This window comes from Gekko japonicus, unplaced genomic scaffold (assembly GCF_001447785.1).
Source record: "Gekko japonicus isolate JY-2015 unplaced genomic scaffold, Gekko_japonicus_V1.1 scaffold2326, whole genome shotgun sequence".
In the NCBI taxonomy this organism is placed as follows: Eukaryota; Metazoa; Chordata; class Lepidosauria; order Squamata; family Gekkonidae; genus Gekko; species Gekko japonicus.
Window position 1 is genome coordinate 199,660 of NW_015165890.1, and position 17,011 is coordinate 216,670.

The window sequence follows — 17,011 nt, forward strand, 5'->3', positions numbered from 1 at the left end:
CCAGGGGTTCTGGGAGCTGAGAGAGGACTGTGGAAGAAGGAAAGCAGGAAAGATGGATGGAAATCTGCTGCAGGTTGTGTGGCCTTTAGATGAATAGGAGCAAAAGCAGAGAAAGTGGCCATTGGGATGGGTCATGGTTGGGGCCAGCAGTGGTTCATAAAACAGGAAAATGGTGGGGGGCTCAAAAGATCTAGAAACTAAAGCAAAACGTGGCCAAGCCAGTGGCTTGTAATATTTACCTGTTTACTTGCAGTACCATCTCTCCAAATAAACACTAACTTTTGCTATACTATACCCATAGAATGGGCCCTGTTTCGCTATGGAACGGACACCTGCTCCAGCTGCCAAGGTAGCTTCGGTCCGCAGCGTTGCTATAAGTCAATACTCTCCCTCAGCCTTTGTTGCTGGGAATCAAAATATCAGAGTGATACAAGGTACCAAAAGGTAAACTATCGAACCGATCGGAAATCTGTCTAGAAAAGCTAAGGGACAGCGCGCCAGTCCCTGAGCCCGTGCCCACTTGGGGCTGATGCTGGGGTCGTAGGAAGCGCCTCTGCCCCCAACAGACCCCTCGGCACGGCGCTTTGTTTTAAATGTCCCGTTAGGCGCCGGGGGGGGGGGGAGTGGAGGCGCTGTGCGCGACGGGCTTTGGGACCTCCGAGCCAGGGACGAACCTGCGGGAGAAGCTGCGTCTCTGCCAAGCGGGAGGGAGCGGATGCGTCCTCGAAGAGCCCGTGGAACAGGCGCTGGCGCTGCCTGCCTGCGGCAAGAGGAGGGAACGCGAGCGGGTTGCCACACGCTCGCAAAAATGCAATGAAGCGGAGTGGGGAGGAGGAGGAACACCTGGGAGGCGGTACGGGTGCGCCTCGCCTCTCCTCCCCTCCCCAGTCCTGCCTGCCGCGCTCTTTTCACCAGCCGCCCGGCACAACCTCCTTGCGCCTCCTGCCCGTTTCCCGCCTCTCCGGGTCTCCGCGCCTCGTCAGGTGCCGTGCCGGAGCGGGTAGTGCGCCTGTGCGGCGGCAGCAGCCTCAGCGGCTCCTCCGGCGCCAGAGCGCGGCAGTGGGCGCCAAGGGAGCGCCAGGAGCCGGAGCCGGCGCGCTGGTGGGCGAAGATGGCGGAGCCGGGTCCCTCACGGACGTCTCCCTTGTACCCCCGGGCTTCAGGTAGGGCAAGGCACCGCACCTGCTGGCGGAGGCGAGGGCGGCGGGAGGGGGTGCCCCCTGTCCGGCTGTCCCCCTCGAGGGATGCGATCGTGCGCGGCTCCCGCGCGGCGGGCAGGTGGCCTCTGGGGAGAGCCGCGGCGCGGGCGCGGGGTTTACGGGCCGGGGTGGGTGTGTGCCGACTGAGGCCGCTGGCAGGCGGGCTCCTGGCAATCGCGGCACCCCGTGAAAGCTGGGAAGGCGCCAGGCTGCGCCGGGGCTGGCTGCGGGAGGAAGCGGGAATCGAAATCCGGGTCGGGATGGGTTTTGGAAGGATGACGGTGCCAGGCCTCACCTGCCGGGGGGCGGGGGGCGGGGGGCGGCAGAGAAGACGTGTGAACGAGCTGTGTCCCTCGTGTTCGGGCAAGGTCAAAGACAGAGGCGAGAAATGGGGAGGGGGGGTTCTTTGGGGTTGGAAATCAGTGGCTGTATGACAGGGCTTCCTCCTCTGGTCACTGATCTGGCTTGCTGACTTGCTCTGTCAGAGAAGCAGAAGACAAGGCAATGTGATGCTGTAAGGCTTTTTTGTATCCATTTCAGCCCCAGAAGAAAGCTTTGAATGCTCTAATGGCGCGTTGTCCCTTGTGGCTGCAAAACCAGGTTTTGTTTGGCATTCGCTGATGGGAGAGTATAAAATTATAATGACCTGGAATTGAGAGGCTGAAGTTATAGGGTTAATTTTGCAATGGGGAAGCTGAATGGTTGAATTTGTAAAAATTCCGCTTTTTAAAATAGTGTCTTTACATGTTTGTTTCTGTCTTAAAACCTGTTGGATTGGTCTTGCGTCGCAGATCCAGGTGGAGGAGGCAATTACACAATCACTTGAACATGTTGCCAGATTCTTGGGGCGCTGATCTTAATTAAGGCAGGGATTGAGGACACAATCCAATTTGCAGCAGTTGGGAATTGCCATAGACTGGCTTCAAAACAGAAATCCAGGAAACTGAGAAGTTTCCTGCTTCTTCCAAAACTAGTATACTTTGAGTCTAGAAGACCATTCTTGAGGTCTGTCCTTTCATTCCTATATTATGCATCAGTGAGGATCAGGAAACTCCCAAGAAAAATAGTTCCTTGCGTAAGTTTCCAAAATTCAGTGTGGATAATATGTGCTATATTAATTTCACAAGAGTACCCATGTTGATCTGTGTTAGCAAGGTAGCACCCTAGTGGTTTAGAATGGTGTATACTCTTGTAGTTAGCAGCCTGTAAATGCCATCTGGTTGCATGTCCTGTATGAAGTTTCAAGGCCACATTACACTGCTCCCTGGATGCATTCAACAGCCACAGCTCTCATCCGTTTGTACTTGACTGTCCTGCTGCTCAAGCTTTTAATGACTCAGAACTATGTACTTTACGTTGGGCAGCACTGTAGGAACAAAAATATTTGGTGAATGAACTAGTTCAACACCTCCATAAGGAGAAGCCATGGATATCTAGATTGTGTCATTTATAGAAAACTATATACATGCATATGAATGACTTCTGTCTGTTCACAGAAAATGCCTATAGGATGTGAAAAATCCAGACTGTGTGAAGAAACTGGGATCGAAAAGTTTAGGTTTCAGAACTAACTTTAGTTACTTCTGAAACAAAAACTTTTCAATCCCAATTTCTAAACTAACTTTAGTTACTTGAACTATACAGTTAAATAATCCTTTCTAAGGAAGCCATAAAGGAAGAGTGCATAAACATCAAAGTGTTGTGTACTTCCGAGGGGCCTGTAAACCCCCCCCCCCCATTCCTTAAAAGCTTAAAATGAAGTTTTGGATTTGGCAGACTTTTTAAAATGGATGATCCATTTTTCAGGATAGAAATCTTGTTCCAGTTTATAGTGACCCATAAAGCTCCATTTCATATGTTATGTGGAAAGTATGAAAATTCAGGTGGACACAGAGTCATTCCCCTTCAGTTAGATTATTACTGTTAATACCTGCAGCGTGACCTGCCAGAGGGAGTTAAAAGTGCAGTAAACTTTCTTAAGCATTACAGTTTCCAAATCAAATGTGCTCAATGGGATCATCACCTCTGAAGATAAGAATCCAAATAAATCAGTTGAACTGGAACACATGGTTATCTTACCATTTGGTTGGAAATGCTGCATCATTGAATTAGAAGGAGAATGTTGTACAGGAAAGATGCACAGGTTGTAGGGTCAGCTGATATCTCAAATACAAATTAATTAAATGCCTGTCAAAGGCTTTCATGGCTGGAATTCATTAGTTGTTGTAGATTTTGCGGGCTGTATGGCCGTGGTCTTGGCATTGTAGTACCTGACGTTTTGCCAACAGCTATGGCTGGCATTGTTTGGCACAGAGAGTACTCCATCTTTCTGTGTGATACCTCTGAGGATGCCAGTCACAGCTGCTGGTGAAACGTCAGGTACGACAATGCCAAGATCATGGCCATACAGCCCGGAAAATCTACAAAAACTAATTAAATTCCTGTTAATGAAACTGACCAGCTCTAATAAATGTTTCTTCTGAACAAAACAGGTCTCTGTTTTTTGCTTTTCATAGCAAATCCTTCAGCTTTTGTAATACCTTAAGAAGAAAAGAGGAAGAGCCAACAGGAGATAGATTGACTCAATAAAGGATGCCTTGGCCCTCAGTTTGCAAGCCCTGAGCAAAGCTGTTAATGATAGGACATTTTGGAGGTCATTAATTCTAGCAGAAGTGACTTGATGCCACACACAGGAAGAATATTGGATTTCTGTATCATGAGATGGCAGGTATCCATTCAATTCAGTGAGAGCTTCACTGACCACTTGTATACCCAGGTTTAGTTCATTCGGATGACATTGGTCTGAGTCTCTCATAAGGTGACAGTATACATTAGAAGGAAATGCTTACCATATTTTTTTTCATTATTTACTTTATAGTTTGCCTTTTTCCTTGAGGCTCAAGGCAGATAGGACACTTTAAAATAATGCCATTGGAACTATATTAAAAACACAGCCAAGGAGGTCCTTTAGGAATGTTATATCTTTTAATCTAGTTTTTCTTTTTATTAAGTAACATCTCTTCCTGCGCCTGCTTGCGGGGAGGGCAGGATACAAATTTGATAAAATAAATAAATTTTTGGCTTTCAGTAAAAATTTCAGCTTTTATGCAGAACAGGTTCATCTCTGCATGTTTACTATATTCTTGGAATAACCAATGGAAGACAGAAAGCACCATCTCTTCAGAGTTTTAGATGATAAGTATTTCATGTTGGCTTTTTGAATAATTGGGCATACTACCAGATCCTTCCATTGAACAGAGAGCTGTAGAAAGTCAGGCACCAGAGGGACCAATACATTCTGTGTTTATGAGCTTTAAATCTGTCTTTTTATCCTTAACTTGTATAATACTGAAAGCTAAGCTCTATAGGAACTGGGCATATACTGAACCATAAGCACTGGCATACAGTTCTGGTTCAGATTGGGATTGGTTTATTTTGATACCAAATGGGGTAATTTTTCCCTTGATGAGTGGTATGTGTGTGTGCTGAATATTTCTCCCATTTACACCCCACCCCACCCTATACATACACAAACAATTTCCTTTTATTCCAATTAGAATTCCAGAAACAATTCTATCCAGGAAAACAGCAGTGGGAGGGAAAGGAAAAGCAGGTATGGTGGGGAGGCAAAAAGGTTCAGCACAGCATTCTAGTCCACTGCTTGTCCAATTTAAATCTTCAACCTACTTCGTTTTGCCTGATCAATGTCCTAATACACTGATTGTGCCACTGTCCTATATAATTAGACCCTGAGAATTCTGCAAATTACATAAGGGATTTACTTTGCTATTCTTTTCCTTTTCATCTCTCTCCCTGCCCCCCACATACTCACACTGAGGAACTGCAGAAAGGGTATGAAGAGCAGAATGAAAATATGGTTTCTCATTTTAATATGGAAAGAATCTTAGCCCTACAAATTGCCAGCTTCACATATTCTTATGTTTTATATTTATATCTTTCGATTTATTGATCGCTCAATCCTGCAGAGCTGCTGGCTCTGAGCGATTTACAGTTACACAAGTTTTCACAGGAGACTAATAATGATTCATAGGGGGTAAGGGAGGACAACATATAATTCTTTAAATCGCACATGTTTTCAGCCAACGGGGATTTTGTTCAGCTTTAGGCTTCAGACGTGTTCCGGACGACATTCACTTTTGGCTTGGCTTGATGATGTCAGTTCTTCCAGGACTACTTTGAGTCATAGTGCCGCACTGCCACCGCCTGGTGGGATTGGCCCATCACAGGCTTCTTAATGCCGAAGAGGTCTTTTTCCAGGCTTACGAGCTTACAAGCTGGACCTTCCGTTCACCGGCTAACACCTCCCCCATGGGGGTTTAGTGTGCCCACCCTCTCTAAGGAGTGGTACCCATTTTATCTACTCGCCGAAGCTTTCGACCCGCTGGGTGGATGGTGAGCTGAGGACAAGGCTGGTAGCTCACAATAGCACGGGCTAGAACTGACAGCAGCTCTGTTCAGCTCAGATGTTAACCAAAGGATGAATCCTCTGTGCCACCGCTCTGAGAAGAGCTGCTGGTGCCTCTTCTCAGAAGAGCCTCCATGTCCAATTCTATGGGTCACCAAAGAAGGTGCCCCCATCCTCCATTGTTTCCAATGGAGGAAAAAATACCATAAAAAATAAAAAATAAGGGCAATAGAAGCCCAGCAGAACAGAATCAAAGTCCCAGAGACTCTCTGCAGTAGAAACTGAAAGCGGGGGGCATTTTTGCAAGCCCAGCAGAACCAGTGCCACTGTGGCACTGCAAACCCAACAGGACTAAAGTCAAACTACAGAATCTCTGCAGTAGAAACTGAAGGTGAAACTGAATCACAATCCAAGCAAGGGGGGTCGCAAGCCCAGCAGAACCAGTTGCAAGCCCAGCAGAACCAGTGCCACTGTGGCACTGCAAACCCAACAGGACTAAAGTCAAACTACAGAATCTCTGCAGTAGAAACTGAAGGTGAAACTGAATCACAATCCAAGCAAGGGGGGTCGCAAGCCCAGCAGAACCAGTTGCAAGCCCAGCAGAACCCAGTGCAGGAGTCCAGTCAGAGCATCAATAGCCAGAAGCCAAAGCTAACATTGTACACTCTACAAACCTCTTTCAGGAACAGAGGCTAGCTCAGCCACGCTCTGCTTTTTTGCTCTTTGCCCATGCACAGAAGAATTTGAAAAAAGAATCAACTTCTGTGATTTGGTAAAGAGCAGTGTTCCCTCTAACCTACAATCCTGTTTGCCAATTCCAATTTTCAATAACCTTTATTGGCATAACTCCTGTTTGCTACTTCTTCTCCCCTCCCTCTTGTTCCCTGTGAAACCTAGTATGGGTGGGTAAAACAAGGTTGTTGGACTTCACATTTGAAGCCAACAACCTTGCAAATCTGCAATGCAATGTCATTTGCAAAAGCATTGCAATAATTGGCCCTAAAGCATTATAGCTCCCCCTAAAGTGCTTTTTTCCATTGGAGTGCAGAGATGCTTCTTCCCCCCTCCCTGTTGCCCTGGAAACCAGAGGAAAAGGTGGGAAAGGGCTAGAGGCAAACTCTGCAGCCCTTGGTATTGCTGAATATATCCACCCCCCAAAAGCAAAATAAATTTGGCTTTTTTTCTGGATCAGCTATACTGGTAGCCAAAAAGGTTCTCTGATCTGTATTTGGCTGCAAAAATACCCAAATAGTGCCAGTAAGGTATTTTTTGAGTATTTTTTCAGCTCAAGTGCAGCCGAATGCATATCCCTTGTGATTATTCTATTGTAATCCCTTTATCTTTGGGTGTTACAGAAATATGGGGAGTAGCTTTTATGCTAAGACTTTTGTCAGTGTTAAGGGAGAGCATACATATTGGACATCATATGATATCCTTTAGGTTAAATTTTATGCGTGCAAAGTTTATGAGAGCCAGTTTGGTGTAGTGGTTAAGAGTGTGGACTCTACACTGGGAGAACTGGGTTTGATTCCCCCCTCTTCCACATGCAGCCGCTGGTGTGATCTTGGGTCAGTCATAAGCTTTTTCAGATCTGTTCACTCAAGAGCAGCTTTCAAGAGAGCCCCACCTACCTCACAGGGTGTCTGTTGTGGGGAGGGGAAGGGAAAGGGATTGTAAGCCACTCTGAGACTCCTTTGGGTAGTGAGGGTGGGGTATAAATCCAATCTCTTCTCTTCTTCTTGGTTTGTAGGTGAAGGTGATTTTTGTCACTTTGTTTCTTTTAGCAAGAAATGCAGCCTTGCAGAGTTTTCTGAACCCTTTGGCAACAATCCAATAAGGTGCATGTCTTCCCTTTTCTGTAAGAAGGGGAACTTTGATTTTGTGCAAGGATATATTCTCTTTCCAGTGCAAAATAGGAAGCTGTTACATGTTTGTGACTCTCCATCATCACTAGAACACAGATCTGCTGCATGCATCTACTGCACGAAGCCTTGGTATGAAGATGTATTCTACAGAGATTTAGACTTCTTTCAGAGCTTGCCCTTCTGAGGTCATCACAATCTTTGAGCCGAATTTATGCTTGGATCCTGATTTATTTATTTATTTATTAGAAAAAGAGCATGATGAACAGTGTTCTGAAAATGATTTTAACTCCTTTGGTCTTGGTGTGACAACTGAAATTTTTCAGTTAATGAGGGAAAATTGTTTTAGAGTTAAATTTATTTGGTAGAAGCACCATCGATTTTCATACACCTAGAGTTGATTTTTACTCACAAATACTCCTTGAACATGATTTTCTGTGCTTCAGTTTTCTTATTTTTTACTTGCAGTATATTAGCAAAATACATGAGCAAGAATGAGGTGAATGAGGTTGTAAAATATTTGAGTATAATTGCCATCTTAAAATGATAAAGATGCAGGGATCTGATCTTCTAATATTCTGTGGCATTTTATTGATATTTTCCAGTCCTAGGTGTCTCTTGTTTAGGAGAGGCAGGAGCGTTGTCTAATATTTAATTCCTGTGAAGTGGATTTACAGAGATAAAATATCAAAGCTCCTGGAGTGGGCATCTTATAAATAACTTGTATTGTAACAATGGACAGAGCCATGTAAGGTTCCATTCAGTAGTGCTGGGTCCAGAGCCTGATTTTTGCACAAAGTTCTTTGAAGTAGCCCCTAGGAATTCCGTTACTCATGAAACTGGGCAACATTTTGTTTGCATTCATAGTTACATTGGGAACACAGGCTGCTGACATGTGTATGACTGCATTAAAGTTCTAGAAAACTGAGAATGCAGTAATACCTTTAGTGAAATCTAGAATGATCAGATCAATCCCATTGTCACTATTGCTGTGTGCCAATAAAGAACAAAACCATCAAAACTATATTGTGTACTGATAAAGATGGGTAGCTGTGTTAGTCTGTCTGTAGCAGTAGAAAAGAGCCCAGTAGCACCTTAAAGACTAACAGAATTTGTGATAGAGTGAGGCACTGCTCACTTCTTGTGAATATTGTGTATTGTTTTCTAAAATACTATGTATACAAGCAATATAATAAACACTACATATTTTGAGCTTATGCGACATGGAGGTGCGATTCATCAATCCCTCAGTTATGCACACGGGGGGGGGGGAACGGCACAAAACTCCCCGTTTTTTTTTCTGGCATGTGTGACTGCAACCACAATCTCATCTTAAAAGCCATTAAAGCCAACACCGAAATACATCATCAAAACATTTTAAATAAGAGCTTAAAATAAATACAAAAGATAAAAGACAGCAGTTAAAACACTGGGGAGACAGAAGGGATTACTGAAAGAACACCAAGCAAAACAAAAAGTTTTCATCTGCTGGCAGAAGACAGCAACAGAGGGATGGGTAAATCTCTCTGGGGAGAGAGAACCAGAGCTTTGGTGCTACTGCTGAGAAGGCCCTCTCCTAGGTTGCCACCTGCCTACTCTCAGAATGCGGGGGAACCAGAGGCAGGGCTTCTGAAGGTGACCACAGTGGTCGGGTAGGTTCATAGGTGAGTAGGCGGTCTTTCAGGTATATTGATCCCAAACCTTATAGGACTTTGAAGCACTGAGTTGTGCTCAGAAACAAATTGGAAGCCAGTGTAGGAGTATGCCAATTATTGTATGGGACTAGGGTCTTGATAGAGGTGGTGGATGAATCATCCGATTAACCTGTATTACAGTTTATCTGCAAGATATGCTGTGTACCAAGCTGTATTTCAGGTCTTGCTCTTAGAGCTGAATGGACCCAGAATCCACAGGATCTTGGCATTTCAATTAAAGTAAAAAAATCTCCAATGCAAAGAAAAGGATTTTGAATCTTATTGAGAAAGACCCTTATATGGGGCCATGATAAGTGATTGTTAAGAACAGAATCCAATGGTTAGGATTTGATGACAAAGATATGGACAACATAAAACAAATAAAGCTCTTAGTACTGAATTTGGATAGACCAAGCACTTTATTGAGGGTATGGCATGTATACCCACCAGCATTCTTTGGAGTTCCCTTGTCTTATGCTATCCTGAGCTACTTAAAAGACCTTATGATCCTTCATTGTAGAAGAGCATTTATGCTCACTCAGTTAAATTCTTTTCCCTCAGCCATACTGGAAGGCCAATTCTCAGGCATTCTGTACTCAGGCGTTGTAAATGTAGATCTGGTTAGCTTGAGTCCTTAGAACATATTTTATTGGAGTATGAAATCTGGTCTGATTTGTGAGAGAGGTATTTGTCCTCCCTGTCCACAGTTTATGTGAATTTACCATCTCAAAAAATCGTCGTTTTCCCTCATAGCTGAAGACTGCGGTGATTGCCTATAAAAGGGTTGGATCTTGATCTGTTCAAGACCTTTCAGTCAAAAGAACAGTTAAGTAAGTAAGTCAGTGTAGATGTGTCAAGACTGGAGTGATATGGTCCCTACTACCCACTCCAGGCAGCATCCTGGCTGCATTATTCCACACCAAGTTTACAAACTCTTTTCAAGGGCAGCCCCTCGTACAGCACATTGTAGTAATCTAACCTAGATATAACCAGGGCATGTACCAGATCTTTCCTGCCTAGGTTAGCTATTGGCTAACCAGTTGAAACTGGTAAAATGCACTCCTATACACAACCGCCCCAGACTTTTCCTTCACGGGTATTGCAACCCCATCTAAAATGGGTGACACCTTAAATCCTGGGTCAGACTTTCTACTCACCAGTAGAACTTCCATCTTGTGGGATTAAGCTTCAGTTTACTAGCCTGCATCCACTCCAAAACTGCTTCTAAGCCATTGGTTCAGGGTTTCTACAGCTTGCCTAGGATTAGCTGAAAGTGTGAGATAGAGATGAATGTTATCTGCATATTGAAGAGTAAAAAGCCTAGTAGCACCTTTAAGACTAACAAACCTTTGAGAAACACAGCTCTCTTCGTCCATGCATCTGCATATTGGTGACAGCCCAGCCCAAATCTCCTGATGATCTTACCCAGCAGTTTCATGTAGATGTTGAAGAACATGGGGATAAGATGGAACCATACAGGACTTCATAGGCCAGAGGTTGAGGGCCCTGAGCAGCAGACCCCAATGCCTTCTTCTGAAACCTACCCTCCAGGTAGGCCTCAAATGACTGCAGAATGGTTTCCTCCCAATCCCAGCCCAGAAAGGCAGTCCAGAAGGATACTGTGATCAATTGTATTGAAAAATGTTGTGATGTCCAGGAGAATCAGCAGAATTGCACTCCCTCTGTTAATTTCTTGGCACAAATTATCCACCAAGATTGTCTCAGTTCCATAATCTATATATCTAATAGCGAAAGGTGCCCCCTGCATGCGGATATCTAAATCCGCGCATTGGGGGCACCTAGGGGGGAGGAAGATTTTCGTGCACACTTGGGGCAGTCCCCAGGTGTGCACAAAAATCTAAAAACCCGGAAAAAATATCGGGGGATACTTAAATCCCCCCCAAAAGTGACAGAGCGTCCCCTGCGCATGCGCAGGGAACGCTCTGCGAACTCCCTCACCACCACCGCCGCTTTGGAGGGGGGGAGAGAGCAGGGGCCTCTTGGGCCTCGCTTGGGCCTCGCTTCGGAGCCGGGGGGGAGAGAGCAGCGAGGCCCGAGCGGCAAGCCGCATGGGCCTCGCTTCGAAGCCAAGGAGGGGGGGAGAGCATTCCTCCTCTGCCTCATAAGTGTGGAGGTCCCTCCCCTCCCGCGAGTATCGCGGGTCCCGCCCCTTGTAAGACCTAAAACCGGATTGGAAAGGATCTAAACAATCTGCCTCATCTAGGAAAGACTGATGTTATCCAGCCACCACACATTCAATCACCTTTCTTAAGAATAGAACACTTGATAGTGGTTGATAATTATTGAGATCTCCTGGGTCCAGGGTAGGCATCTGTAGAAGTGAGAGCACCACAGTCTGTTACAAGGCAGAGGTGACTGCGCCTCCCTCAGGGAGGCATTAAATGCCTCTTGGTCCCAGTCAGCCAGTCCCCCTGGCAGCTTTAAGTAGCCAAGCAAGGCAAAGGTCATACAAGGTGGTGGTAGAGCAGTTTGGTATAGTGGTTAAGTGTGTGGACTCTAATCTGGGAGAACCAGATTTGATTCCCCACTCCTCCACTTGCAGCTGCTGGATGACCTTGGGGAAGCCATAGTTCTGACAAGAGCTGTCCTTGAAAGGACAGTTCTCTCAGAGCTCTCTCTGCCCCACCTTCCTCATAGGGTGTCTGTTGTGGGGAGGGGAAGGGAAAGGAGTTTGTAAGCCACTCTGAGACTCCGAGTGAAGGGTGGGGTATAAATCCAATCTCCTCCTCCTCCTCCTCCTCCTCCTCTTCCTCTTCCTCCTCCTCCTCCTCCTCCTCCTCCTCCTCCTCCAAGGAGCCTGTCCACAAGCTCAGTGTGGATACACTGAAAAGTCTCCCAAACAACTGGACAGGATGGCACCCTGGCAGCACCTGACCCTGTCACTGCTAATGTAGACTCCAAGTCAGAACTGATATGAGAGATTTTATCTGCAAAGTTCCAAGCAAAATTGTCACAGTGGGCCTCTGAGCAGTCCACCTCCTCCAGATCTCGTAGGGCTTGGACCACCTAGAACAGCTCCTCTGGCCTACACTGTGCAAGTGCAATGGTGGTGGGAAAGTGTTGTTTCTTTGCCGCCTTCACTGCCATGGAGTATGCTTTAAAATGAACTTGCCATGTCTTACTGGATTTGTCCCAGGCCTTCCTCCACTGTCAATCTAGCCATCTCCCTTGTTTTTTTCAATGTTGCCAGAGCCTCTGTAAACCAAGGGGCTCCCTGGTGCAAAGTTTAGTTTGGTGTCCAAATCCATTTAAATGTCATGAGTTGGAAGAAGAGAAGAAGAAGAAGAGATTGGATTTATACCCCGCCCTTCACTTGGAGTCTCAGAGCGGCTTACAAACTCTTTTCCTTCCCCTCACCACAACAGACACGAGGTAGGTGGGGCTGAGAGAACTCTGACAGAGACTGCTCTTTCAGGAACAGCTGTGCCAGAGCTTGTGACTGACCCAAGGTCACATCAGCAGGTGCAAGTGGAGGAGTGGGGAATCAAACCCGGTTCTCCCAGATTAGAGTCCGCACACTTAACCACTGCACCAAACTGGCTCTCCAGTTTGGAAAACAAGGAAACCAGCAACTGCAAATAGAAGACCAAAAACCAAATTGGCTTCATTAATGACTGCTACTTTTCAGCATCTTCAGCTTGACTTCCAGGATTTTTCATCTCCAAGTGAGAGTTTTATTTAAAGCATCTTCTGTCTGATGTTGCACCCATCACTGCTGCAACATGCAGAGCAGCAGGGTTACCAGGTATTTCTGCATTGTGTGGTGCTTTTCTGTACCAAATACAAATCTGAGGGCCAATTCCTAAAAATAATAAATATTTCTGCAACGGTTGCATTTTCTTTTCTGTTACAATGTTCAAGATGAAAGGAATTTGAAGCTTGAAAGAAATTTGAAGCTATGGCTTTTTCTGATTGTTTTTAATGTTCCTTAACTGGGGATGAGGATATTGTATTTAACTTCTGAAGCTTCTTCCCTTCCGTCAGAAAAGAAAAGAGAAAAAGGTTCAAGAAATCATTCCTGTTTAGTCTAGATAAGAGTACTGTAGGTGGAGTACTGTAAGAAAATATTAGTCCAATGCATGGAAAAGTATTTTGAAAATACTCAGAAGATATTGTTGACCAAACAAGAAGACCCTGATGTGCCTTTTGTAACTATTGTTCAGTGCAAACAAGGTCAACTTCATAGAAATTAAAAATAAGACTGAGTTGCTCATGTGAACTGTTCTGATTGGTGAAACATGGTAGAGAGAGAGAGTACAGGCTGGCTTTTAACCCATCTCTTTCTGTCTTCAAATGCTACAGATGCAATGTCATAGGATTCCCCATGTGTTGGTATAGCTGCTAGATCAATTTGCAGAGACATGGAGCTGTTTATCAGAATACTGACTTCCAATCTCCTGTCACATAAATAAAAAGTAGGTGTAACTATGTGTCCCGTAAAATTGTCTGTTGTCAATATGTATAAAGAACCAAATTTATATTTCTGTAAGTAGTATACATTAGATCTGTTCACAGAGATATGGAGGTTTCTGCTCTAACAAGTATGTAACACTCTTACTCTACCACAAGCTACCTCAGACAATGCTTTATTTATAAATATAGTATTCAAAGAACTGCATAGGTTTGAAACACTTACAGTATCTCAAACTATTGAGACACTAGTGAAATGTTCAGCTCAGAAAAAGAGCTTGTGGGGAAATGAAATGTTTCCCAAATGCTCCCCTGTTTAGCATGTTGGATGGGTTTCTTAGCCTAAATTGCTGCTTTGGTACCATTTTGATTGCTCTTTTAAATTGTTTTTACAATCTGCTTCTAGCCTAAGGACTGCTATGCAGATCATTTAGGCTGCTAAAAGATTTGTGCTCTAGGTTTTTATGCTATTGTTGGCTGGGTTTTAGTGGTTTGTTAACTTTAATTATTTTTGATTTTCCCCCCTTCTTATTTTGTGTGCTATCTCAAGCAGGTCTGTGAAGAGATGGCATATAAACTTTCTAATGTTTTTGTTTTAAAGTTTCTAGAAATAGTTCCTAGTCGTAATCTCCTAGCCAGTCAGATTTGGATATGTGGTACTGCTGCTGAGGACAATTCATAGTGAAGGCTGTGGCAGAATGTGCCTGCTTTGGCCTGCAGGCCCTATTCCGTCTTGCCCTCCTAGGTGTTTCTCCACACCTGGAGGGGCTTTTCTTCCACCCTCAGGGTAGCCCACCACCACCACTACCTCACCTTTTGCCAGAATTGCCCAATGGAAGGGTCACCCCCAGCTTCCCTTCCAAGTTCTGAGGCCTTGTCCCTGTGTCTCCTGTTGTCCAGCACCTGGTCACCACAGGGACAGTTTACTGCCTTGCGTGCCCCTGGAGGAATAGCTAGTTGCCAACAGCCTGTCTCCCCCCTGGTGCTCCTTTTAAAATAGCGTGTCCAAGACAGTGGAGGTCTATGTGGTACAGAGAATCATGGCCAGCATCCAAATTTATGAAATATTTATTAAAAAGGAAATATTTACAAGCATACTTTTTGCAGAACACCAAATTGAGCAAGGAACACAAAAGAAATGGGAAAAACACAATTCCTCTGTCCCTCTCTCTATACATGCCTTATCAGATGTTAAAATATAGGACAGGCCCCTTTAGCTTAGGTAGTTACAAATCCCTACAAATTTCCTTTACCTTGACACTTCCTTCAGCTCTCCAGGCGAGCACATGGTCATAATGTCTGCGTGCTCCACAGAAGAGGTCTGCATCCTCTCATGGACTCCGCATCCCAGAAAAAGAGAACTTCTTCCTGGCTCCCAGAAGTTTTATCTTCTTCCTTTCTCCACCCCCTGACCAGATCATGCCATGTCAAAGAGGCTTTTCCTGGATGTCTCTAGAATTTTCCTTCCTGAAGACTTTCTAGCCTTAATCCCTCCAAGTTTCTGTTCCCTGCTTGGAGAAGGGGAAGCACTTGACCCACCCATAATCTCTCCTGCTAGATCCTTTCCCATGTGTATGAAGGTGAGCTGTCTGAAAAGCAGTTGCACAGACTTCCCTCCCTCCATGCCTGTTCTCAGCCCAAAGGAAAAAACACTTTTAAAATGCACAGTGGAGGCTTGGCTCATCCCAAACTTCCCAGGAGAAAAACTGCATTTCTTCACAAAGGCTATGCCTGTTTGAGAAGCATTGCCCTCATTCTAAAACAGGTTTTCCTCTATCGCTCCCCTTACTGAAGAAATCCTGCTTCAAAATCCCTTCAAGTTTCTCAAATGCTTTTCTATTGGCATGGGAATGTTTTTGTTTGAGAAAAACATGTCTAAAGTTCTTTATTCAGTACCATCATGATCCTGGCCATAGCCTTCTTATTTTTAACCTTTCATTCTACACGATACTGTGTCACTGTAGGATGTAATCAGGGAGTGCATATTTTGTAAGTAGACTCTGTTTGCTCCAACATGCCAAGTTTCCAGGGGGCGAGAAGCATGAAGCCTTCAGTCATGCTACTTTCCCTATTTGCATTCTCAAATGATATAATCCCGTGTAGTCTACTAGTGGCAGTGTCTACTTGTGTCTAGATATATTAAATTATATAGAGTCTACTTAGAATTGTGAATGCTGTCTTATCTGTGGTGGGTACAGTTCATAATTGCCCATAGAAACATGATGACAGTGCCTCCAAGTCTGGCTGATAATGCTAGAGTTTGTTGCTCACAGATATTAGGTGTAAAATGTCTTCCATGTTTTCATTTTTAGCTAAGTCTTTTAAAATCTTTTCAATTAATTCTTGTTTCTTAAAACCTTTCCAACACCTGCAATTTAGGGCTGGTTGAGACTCAGCCTGTGGTAGTTTAGTAATTGTTTGAAGTGGTGTGGTTTGAGATGAGTACATGACATCCCTGTTTTTCAAAGTGACGCACAATGTAACTTGTTTTGGTGGTTCTCTCGGCAGGACATTTGTTTGGTTCCTTCCCATTTAATGGTGCATGTTAGCATAGGTGACCACTGGTAGGCCATGTGAAATCTCAGTAAGCTTAGGAGAACTTTTGTGCTTCTTACCATGTTATTGGATTCTGAAGCAATCTCTAAAAGTGCAGATTTTGAATACGCTCCTGTTTACTGTTGTATTGCCAGATTGTTTATTTATTTATTTATTACACTTATATCCCTCCCTCCCCTGCAAGCAGGCTCAGGGCGTAATCAAGTAATCCAGTTCATTCCCCAAAGTGATACTCACTGGCCATTCATTGGCTAGTTTGACATTGTGGAATGTTGGTCTTCAAACATCCAGGGAATAGCTTGTCATCCTAAAAAGTAATTGTAACTTTCTAGCTATTATCTAATGCTATTGATCTTGGCATGTCTGAGTAACCAGTGGCTGCTAAAACGGGATGTTGGATTCCTCTACTGGATTCTGGATTCAGTTATGCTCTGCATAGCACTGAGCCACCTACTGCTGTCTTACATTGCTTGATCTTTTGGCCTTACGTTGTTGATGTGCCTATGACTTTGATTACTACTTCATGTATCCGTTGAAGGGGGCTATGAAACCTTATGTTGGTGCAACAAACTAACATGCTCTTCCTCCCAGTCATTTGCTATAGAAATTGGTGTACTAAGCTACTGCTTCTATTGTCTGCCTGTTTTTTACAGGACAAAAACTTGTTCTTTTCTGTGTGAGAACTGGGTGTAGAATCAGCTTGGCTGCTCCAGGGCATAGCAAGTTTAATGGATTATAAAAGCGAGTGTATAAGAGTGGCAAAAATTTAAATGACAAACTCTGAAGGAAAGTTCAGTCTTATGTAGTCATTCTGCCACAAGGCCTGTCTTCAAAGGCAAGGTA

The 17,011-nt window shown here is 44.4% G+C and overlaps 1 protein-coding gene across 1 annotated transcript in view; it reads left to right on the forward strand.

Moving 5' to 3' along the window:
* Positions 1–923: 923 nt before the first annotated feature.
* Positions 924–17,011, forward strand: part of MAP7D2 (MAP7 domain containing 2) — a gene marked incomplete at its 3' end in the record, with an annotated part of 88,445 nt that continues 72,357 nt past the window's right edge. Inside the window, exon 1 of the mRNA XM_015411330.1 lies at positions 924–1,163. Coding sequence (XP_015266816.1) covers positions 1,112–1,163 — 52 coding nt within the window. The remainder of the gene's footprint in view (positions 1,164–17,011) is intronic.